The sequence below is a fragment of the Microcebus murinus genome, chromosome 32, assembly GCF_040939455.1.
Source record: "Microcebus murinus isolate Inina chromosome 32, M.murinus_Inina_mat1.0, whole genome shotgun sequence".
Lineage (NCBI taxonomy): Eukaryota > Metazoa > Chordata > Mammalia > Primates > Cheirogaleidae > Microcebus > Microcebus murinus.
The window spans coordinates 2,086,070-2,095,109 of NC_134135.1; the positions used below are offsets into that span (position 1 = coordinate 2,086,070).

Sequence of the window (9,040 nt, forward strand, 5' to 3'; positions counted from 1 at the left end):
CGTCCTCCCCCAGCAAAAGGCGGGGTCCTCCTAAGACGTGCCGGGCTAAGAGGCTGAGGCTCCCGGACCGCAGCACTCAGCTGGCTCTGCGCAGCCCCTCTGGGCCGAGCGTGCAGCCCAGCCCCGGGGACCACCTCGGGCAGGCGTTGGTGCTCAGTCAACATTTGGTGAATGAAACTTAGCCCGCCTTCTAGGAAAGACACCAGCTGGCCACGCACCCTGACTCTCGTAAAGGAGACGCATCCTACTCGAGGTCATTCAACCTGGACCCTAAACTCCAGGCCCTACATCTGGGTCTCCAAGGCGCAGGAGCGTCTCACCCCCTCTCCGTCGCCCCTCCCTCAGGGCACAGTGAACACTCAGAGCCCAGGGTACGGGCCTTGGCCATTTATGTATACAGCGCCGGGGTGCAAGGATTGGGAGCGCCTAAAGGCCGATGATGTCGTCCAGCTCGAGGTCCGCGTTGGGGCCGTAGCGGGCCCTGGGGTGCTGAGTCCCTGTGCCGGGGTCCGCGTCAGGCTTGGCGGCCGCAGCCACTGGGCCCGCTGCGTCCATGACGCCCAGTACCGCATCCAGCATGGAGGGGCCCAAATCCAGGTGGAAGGACAGCAGCGGGTCCGCGGGCGCGGGCGCGCGGAGAGCAGGCGCCGGGGGCTGTGGGACAGCGGGCGGCGGTGCTGTGCGCGGGGCGCCGGCGGGGGGCGCCCAGGGCTCGGGGGGCGGCCCGCCGCCGTGGCGGCTCAGGAACGAGGTATCCCCGAAGGCGTCGCCGCCGCGCCCCACGTGCAGCGTGTGCCGAAAGTCGCCGAGCGGCGCCGAAATGGACAGGACGCCTCGATCGGGCCGCTTCTTGGGCTGCGTGGGGCCCAGCTGCTTCAGCACTGGCATCTGTGAGAGGCACAGGCGGGTCAGCGCTGCCTCCACCCCGAGAGCCCCCGATTCCGTGTCCCCGGCCCAGGGCCTAGCTAGCCATGTGGTTCTCCCAAAGGATGCTCTCGCTGAGAACAGGACGATGGTGGGATTATGTCCATTTTACAGGTGGGGAAAATGAGGCTTTGAGAGGTCCAGTGGGCACAGCTGTTGGACTAAAATCTCAGATTCAGATCTAGGTTGGCCTGCCTCCAAAATACACACGACCACCACGCTATGCCGCTCCTCCTAAAAACGAGTATTAGAGCCTTCCTATAGGTCAGATAACAAAAAAGTACTTCGCAAACTTCCAAGAGGGAAATTCCCAGGCCCATTTCCTGAAGACAAGGCTGACTCGGTCCTTTAGGCAAAGCAGGCACAGTGTGTAGAGCCCACGACACACACACGTGGAAGAAGAAGCCTAAAAAGGATTTGTCTCAGGTGCACAAAAGTCACAGAGCAGGCCTCAAGACCCTAACTCAGGAGGTTAGGGTGGGCCTGGGGGTCTGTTACTGGCACAGCATTTTATAATTTCAATTACAGTCCTCCCTGGGTATCCACGGTTCCAAATAAGCAGACTCAACTAACTGCGGATCAACAATAACTGGGGAAGGTTCCAGCCCATGCAAGAGGGAGACCCGTCTCTACTAAAAATGGAAAGAAATTAATTGGCCAACTAAAAATATATAGAAAAACTTAGCCGGGCATGGTGGCGCATGCCTGTAGTCCCAGCTACTCGGGAGGCTGAGGCAGCAGGATCACTTAAGCCCAGAAGTTTGAGGTTGCTGTGAGCTAGGCTGACGCCACTCTAACCCAGGCAACAGAGTGAGACTCTGTCTCAAAAACAAACAAAAAACAATATTTGGGGAAGAAATGTAAAAATACAAATTAAAAAACAATACAACTATTTGTATAACATTTACATTGTATTAGGTATTATAAGTAATCTGGAGATGATTTAGAGTATACAGGAGGAGGTGCATTGGTTATATGCAAATACTAGTCCATTTTATATACAGGACTTGAGTACACTCAATCCTGGTGTCCATGGGATGCCTGAAACCAATCCCTCCCGCCACCTCCCGGGGCTACCCAGGGGTCACTATATCTGATTTTGAAAGATCATGACCTAAAAATACGTTCTCTCATATTTTGTAACATAATAATCATACAAATTCCCCTGTGTTAAAATAAGAAAATAGCAAGCCTGGCATAAACTTGAAGCTGGCAGCTTGTAAATTGCAAGGTATGTGCTCTATTGCGCATGGCCACGCCAGATTCAACAGTAAACTGAAATGCAACCAACCTCTGTCCGTATCCTGGAACTTGGCTGTTTTCTGTGGAACTTCTGGGAGGGACTCTGATGACCTTGTACTTTTGTTTTAACAGTCACTGTTATTATAACAAAAAAGAAAAATCCTTTCTTCTTTTTCAATCGAAGCCCCACCCTTTTTGCCAGCTGTACGAATTGAGATAAATGACTTTATCTCCCTGTCTGTTTTCTTCTCTGTAAAATAGATAAAATAACACTACCTTCTTTGCAGGGCACATAGAAAAATTCAAGCCAAGAAAACTATATTTTAATAGCATCAAGCAGTTGGTAGTGCTCGTGTTGTGGGGGGGTGGGGGAGAAATACGTCCCCAAACAATAACTGTGGAACAAAAATTAGATTTGATGATAAAACACTACTAGGGGGAAAAAAGCAGCTAGCATTGTTTTTGTAGTAACAGGCACCCTGGGAAGTACTGATGATAATGTGTAGAAAAATTAAAGCCGAAAGGATGTAAAACAATTGTTGATGGGTGTATTCTGAAGCCTGTTTTCCACCTAGCACACACACACAGACACACACACACCTTACATTTATTTCTCTGGGGAAACCAGTCTTGATTTACCACGTCTGCAGTGTTTATCAAGTATCTCCAACCTCAACCCAGCACACAATCACCACCCCCTCTTCTCCCATAATGGAAACAAAAATTCTATGAAACAAGACTTACCTGACAACATGGTAGGCACTCTGATACTTTCTATTCTAATCTATTTTATTTTCAAATGTTGAACTCAGCTCATTAATGAATCTGAATCCACAGTTTAAAATAGAAACCTTCTCTAGGTGATAGCAGAGCCCATTATCTCAGCACTTGCTCTGAGTTAGAGGCAAAAAGAGTAGAATTCAGAAAGCCAACTGCTCAGGTTTGGATTTGGGGGTGTTGATTGCTGTGTGGCTTTGGGCAAGTTACTCAACTTTTATGACCTCATATCCTCATCTCGAAAATGGAATGGTGCTAATATAATACATTATAGTCCTGCAAAAATTGATGAAGTCATGCCCATGAAAGTCTTAGCACAGTACCCAACACAGTTAACGTTCAGTAAATAAATAAATGCTCAGTGGAGTCTGTGATGCCAGGCCCCCTCTTCTCCCTAGATCAAAAAAGAAAAGGCTCACAAGACCAGACCCGCCAAGGACAAAACTGCTAGGCCCCGCTGAAAGGAATCATACCCACATGTCCACCCAGATAAGAAAGTTTTGGCTTCTGGATCCTACAAATACCGCCAACCCCTCCTATTTCTCAATGACCACCAAGGTCGTCCTAGCTCTTCCCGCCAAAAGTCCCTAGCCTGGCCCAAATGGTATAAAAGTCTGCACCCCTTTCAAACGGGGGCAACTTCTGGGGCCCCCCCTCTCTTGGAGCCCCAGAACCTCCTCCAGGAGCACTAAATAAAGCCACGTGATTTGGCTCCACTCTCTCTCTCTCTCTCTCTCTCTGTCTTTTCTTTTCGCCACCACTGAAAAGCCTTACAAAGTCCCACCTGGACATTCTTGCAGTGACCCAGAGAAGGAAACATGCTCAGGGAGAGTGTGTGACTTGTGCAACATTCCAAAGCCAGCTTTGTGGGACCCCAGAGCTGGGAGTCGCCTCCTTCCTCCTTCAAGAGGTCTGCGACCTCTTGAACTCACCCCTCCCTGACTGGTCTCAGCTACTACAGCTTCCCACTTCTCACAGCCCAGCTCCCAGCTTGGGTCCTCAGTCCATCCTTCCCGTGCCCTACAAGTCACTGCCATTTTCCAGCACCTGGCAACACATTAATGTCTTGCTTGGTTCCTGATGTCAACTACACCTGGGCTCCAACTTTGCCATTCCTTTTTGTGGGACCCCAACCTAGCTTCCTCAACCTAAATCTCAGTTTACTGCTCTGAAAAAAAGAAGTCAAAATTCCTGTTTGTTACAACGCATCAGAAAGTATACTCATGGTGCTGTTTTATTTCTCAAGTGCTTATTCTGGGCCAGCCACTCCACAAGGATGAACTAATTCATTTAATCTTCGGAACAACCCAGTGAGGGGGAGATTATGATTACAATGTCTGTTTTACAGATGTGTGATGGCTGAGACACAGAGAGGGCAAGTAACTTGCTCTGGGTCACATAGCAGCAAATGCTGTGGGCTGGATTTGGAATCCAGATGAACTCTAGAGTCAAAGAATTATATTGCATTGCCCATAGCTGCCCTCCCCAATAGAAGAGGGTGGGTGTGCAGCCCCACGGAGAAAAAATAATGTTTGATTTGATATAAAGACCAAGGGTTTCCTTGCACCATTGACTCCCTCCCCCCGTCTTCTCTCTTTTCCATTCCAGACAAGCACAATGAGTTAGGACTCATTTTCAAATGCCACCTCTTCTCCTGGCTAGCTCTGAGACCTTGGGCAAGTCACTTCACTTCTGGGCCTGGGTGCTCTCTTGAATAGAAGGCCGCGATCTCCCTCTGGCAGGGTTGCTGTGCTTGGTGCAGTGAGGTCATGCTTGGAAAGAGTTCCTCACGCGGCCAGGGCTAGCGGCACAGAGGGGCTGTTGTTTGTGACCAACGTGAAGCAGCCAGAAAGCCGGGCGCAAAGGCTGGAGCCCCGGACGCCCTCTCCCGCCTCCACCCAACCTCTCTTTCCTGCCCCCGCAGGGCCAGGGGGATGGGGGCACAGCTGGTTCACCTCTGTCCTCTCTCAGCTCCAGCCCGGCCAGGACGGAAATAACAACCCGCTCCGGATCTGGCCGGACTGGTTCTCAAACCCGCGTGAGAGGCAGGGAAGCGGTGGGGCCTGGGCGGGGCCGGGGAACCCGGACTGGGAGACCCCGCCCCACCCCCACCCGTCGGGGCTCCACTGCGCGCTTCCTGAGGCCACGTGGCTGCTGCCAGGAATTCAGCAGCCGCAGCTATCCTCGGCCTTCAGTTCCTTCTTCCCGCGACAGGACAGGACGGGGGACTCCTTCCCACCACTGCCCCTTACCTCGCGGTCCTCCCCAGCCGGCTCCGCGCACTCCCTCGACTCGGGCTCCAACTGGGACCCCTCTCCCCCTGGCTCAGAGTCCGCCTCCGCCTCCTAGTGCCCTGCCTTCGCCTTCTTCCTTCTTCCTCCGGGCCGGATCTCACCTGGCAAAGAAAGTGCCATGCGAAACCCGGAGGGGATTTAGGACGCAGGCATCTGGGCCTGCAATGCCACCTCCTCGGGCCGCCTCCTGTCCTGTCGGCGCGGGAGTCCTGGCTCCTGGCTCCCTCAGGCCCAGAAGCCGGCCCCCAGCCCCTCCTCCTTCAGTTCCACTGGTGGGGCCCCTAGCCCCCTCCTCCAGACTCAGAAGGCCAAGGCCCCAGGCTCCTCCCCGGGCCTAAGCGTCTGAGCCCTACCCCCGGCAGGCCTTGGCATCAGGACCTTTCCTTACCTGCACCCAACTAAGGTGTCAGCCCCTCTCGGGGGCCATGGTAGGAGCCCAAGCAGACGCAGAGTCGCTGCTCAGTCCAGCTCAGTTCAGTTCGCTGTCCCCAGCAGACAGGGTTGAGGCACAGGCCTCGTCCAGCCCTTCTTCTCCAAAATTTGCCTGTAGGTTTCACGAGACTAGAAAGCAGTGGTGGAAACGCGGAGGCCCCTGTGTCCTGAGTGTGGGGCGGGAAGAGGCTGGGACTAGAACTCGCAGAGGGGGTGGGGGATGGACAGGGCGCACCCCCAAGCCTGGCCCCTCCCTCTGCCCAGCTTGGAATTTCCTGAAACTGGGGAAGTCTGGCTGCTTAGAAGAGTAATTTATTCCAGATTGCAGCTGTTGGGGGAGTGGGAGAGGGAGAGAGAGAGAGAGAGAGACAGACAGACAGACAGACAGACACACACACACACACACACACACACACACACACACACACACGGGCAGGCAATGAGATCAGCCAGAGGATGGAGGTGGTCTGAAAGAGGCAGCTGTGGCCCTGCTTTGGGGAGTCCCCAGGATGGATGTCCCTCTCTGAAGCCACCCACCATAGAACTCCACAGAAAGGTCATATATCACTCTGAGGACCTGTGTCTATTGGAGTTGGAGACAAGAGTCAGATTGGGGTGATAGGAAGATTCCTCCAGGGCCAGTGTGAGGCAGGGCCTGGCAGAGGACAGAGTCCTCAGCTCTGAGGCAGGCTCAGTGGGAGGGCGGTGGAGGCCCAGGTGGGAGGCTGACTCAGGGGGCGGGAGGTGGAGGCCCAGGTGGGAGCTGGGTCTGTAGGAGGGAGGTGGAGGCACAGGTGAATGCCCAGGTGGGAGGGAGGTGGAGGCCCAGGTGGGAGGCTGGCTCAGTGGTTCTACCCCTAGCTGGGGCTGGGTTGTGGGGCTTGATGGAGTCAATTTAAATGATAACAAGAAAGTGCCTTTGTACTGGGTCTTAAAGGAAGAATGACAGTTTATTGAGCCCAGTCGAGGAGGAAGGAAGGTGGGGAAGGCAGGTGGAGCAGAGGGCACTCCAACTGGGTGGGGCTGGGTTTACCTGGAGAGGCCAGCTTGAAAGCCACTGGGAGCTTAGACTTTGTTCTGGAGGCATGGGGGACCTGCAGAGGAATACCAAGGTCAGATCCAGGTGTGAGAAAGTTCCCTGGGGTCCAGGCAGGGCGTGGGCTGGAACAGGCTTGGACTCAGCCTCCAGAGCAAAATTTAAAGGTGTGAGAAATGGTCACCAAAATCTCAGTAATCAAGAAAAATAATATATCTAAGTCACAACTTTTTTTTTTTTTTTTTTTTTGAGACAGAGTCTCACTTTGTTGCCCAGGCTAGAGTGAGTGCTGTGGCGTCAGCCTGGCTCACAGCAACCTCAATCTCCGGGGCTCAGCGATCCTCCTGCCTCAGCCTCCTGAGTAGCTGGGACTACAGGCATGCGCCACCATGCCCTGCTAATTTTTTGTATATATATTTTTAGTTGGTCAATTAATTTATATCTGTTTTTGGTAGAGACGGGGTCTCGTTCAGGCTGGTTTCGAACTCCTGACCTTGAGCAATCCGCCCGCCTCGGCCTCCCAAAGTGCTAGGATTACAGGCGTGAGCCACCGCGCCCGGCCCACAACTTTTTATTTAGTATTTTTATTAATGTAAAATTCACATCACATAAAATTAACTATCGTAAAATGTACAGTTCAGTGGCATCTGGTACATTCATATTGTTGTGCAGCCATCACCTCTATCTGGTTCCAAAACATTTTCATCACTCCAAGAGAAAGTCTTATTATGAAGTCCCTCCATTGCCCCCAGTCCCCAGCCCCTGGAAACCACCAATCTGTTTTTTTATTCTATGACTTTACCTATTTGGGGCATTTCATGCAAATGGAATCATACATTGTATAGCCTTGTATGTCTGGCCTCTTTCAACTTAGCGTGTTTTCAAGGTTCAACCAAATTATAGCATGAGTCAGTGTTTTATACACACATATATTATTAATATATGTTTAGATATAAAGATATTTATTTCAAGGAATTGAGAACATGACTACAGGGGCTGGCAAGCCTGGAATCCATAGGGACAGCTAGAAACTGAGGCAGGAGCCAATGCTGCAGTCTGGAAGTAGAATTTCTTCTTCTTCAGAGAAACCTCCATTTTTCTTTTAAGGGCTTTCAGTGGGTTGGAAGACGACCACCCACATTATCAAGGGTCATCTCCTTCATTTAGAATCAACAGATTGTAGACGTTAACCATATCTGCAAAAATGCCTCTACAGCAACACCCAGACTGGTGTTTGCTGGAATAACTGGGGACTAGAGCCTAGTCAAGTGGACACATAAAACTAACCATTACACCAGATAATCCCCCTAACATAAATCCATAACCTTAATTGCATCTGCAAAGCCCCTTTGCCATGTGATGTCAGATCCAGGGGGGATGTTGAGAGCCAAAGCAGGATTAGCTTGATGGGTTGCCCAGGGTCGTGTATTCGGAAGACCCCCATGCTCTTTTTTTTTTTTTTTTTTTGAGACAGAGTCTCGCTTTGTTGCACAGGCTAGAGTGAGTGCCGTGGCGTCAGCCTAGCTCACAGCAACCTCAAACTCCTGGGCTCAAGCAATCCTGCTGCCTCAGCCTCCCGAGTAGCTGGGACTACAGGCATGCGACACCACGCCCGGCTAATTTCATATATATATATATTAGTTGGCCAATTAATTTCTTTCTATTTATAGTAGAGACGGGGTCTTGCTGTTGCTCAGGCTGGTTTCGAACTCCTGACCTCAAGCAATCCGCCCGCCTCGGCCTCCCAGAGTGCTAGGATTACAGGCTTGAGCCACCGCGCCCGGCCCCCATGCTCTTTTTAATGCTCAGGTGTCACCAACTTGAAATTCGTTATCATTTTGAACATGGGGCCCCACATTATCATTTTCACTGGACCCCACCAATTATGTGGCCAGTTCTGGATTGAAGTGCAGGAAGGGCAGCAATTCAGAGATAAGAAGGAAAGTAACTCTGGACAAGGTCCTGGTAGTAGCCAGGGAAAGAGAAGAAGGAGGAGGAGAAAGGTGTGTCCCAGAAGCCTGGGGAGGATGCCCAGTCCCTTTTCCTTGCAGTCTCAAAAGCAGTCCAGATATGGTTAAAAAAATAAGAAGGGGTCCACTGGATTTAGTAACAACCCAGAGGCCACTAGTGGCCTGAGTGAGAGCTGACCTAAGGGGACCAGGCAGGATGAAGCCAGACTGCAGTGGGAAGGCAAGGAAGTTTGGAGAGATTAGCAGATCCTCTGAGAATGGTGAGAGATAGAGAATCTGGAATGGTAGGTCTAGTCACAGCAAGGTTTCTGAGTCTTTGGTTGGTTTGGATACATTTTACTACTATCTCATTTGTTTTAAAAAGT

At 51.6% G+C, this 9,040-nt stretch overlaps 1 protein-coding gene across 2 annotated transcripts; it reads right to left on the reverse strand.

The window, feature by feature from the left end:
* Positions 1-371: 371 nt before the first annotated feature.
* On the reverse strand, positions 372-5,891 carry CDC42EP5 (CDC42 effector protein 5). Of its 2 annotated transcripts, XM_012775532.3 has the most exons (4): positions 5,626-5,891; positions 5,196-5,338; positions 2,216-2,301; positions 372-888 (listed from the first exon to the last, which is right to left on the reverse strand). In XM_012775532.3, the coding sequence occupies exon 4, from the start codon at positions 886-888 to the stop codon at positions 427-429; it is 462 nt and encodes a 153-aa protein (XP_012630986.2). In that variant the 5' UTR covers positions 2,216-2,301; positions 5,196-5,338; positions 5,626-5,891; the 3' UTR covers positions 372-426. The 2 variants fall into 2 exon arrangements, with proteins under 2 accessions (XP_012630986.2, XP_012630985.2); XM_012775531.3 differs by lacking the exon at positions 2,216-2,301 and having other exon boundaries at positions 5,626-5,889.
* Positions 5,892-9,040: the final 3,149 nt, after the last annotated feature.

What these genes read in the sequence shown, in the direction of transcription:
- CDC42EP5 (XM_012775532.3), bottom strand. Translation starts at nt 888, where the DNA reads ATGCCAGTGCTGAAGCAGCTGGGCCCCACGCAGCCCAAGAAGCGGCCC.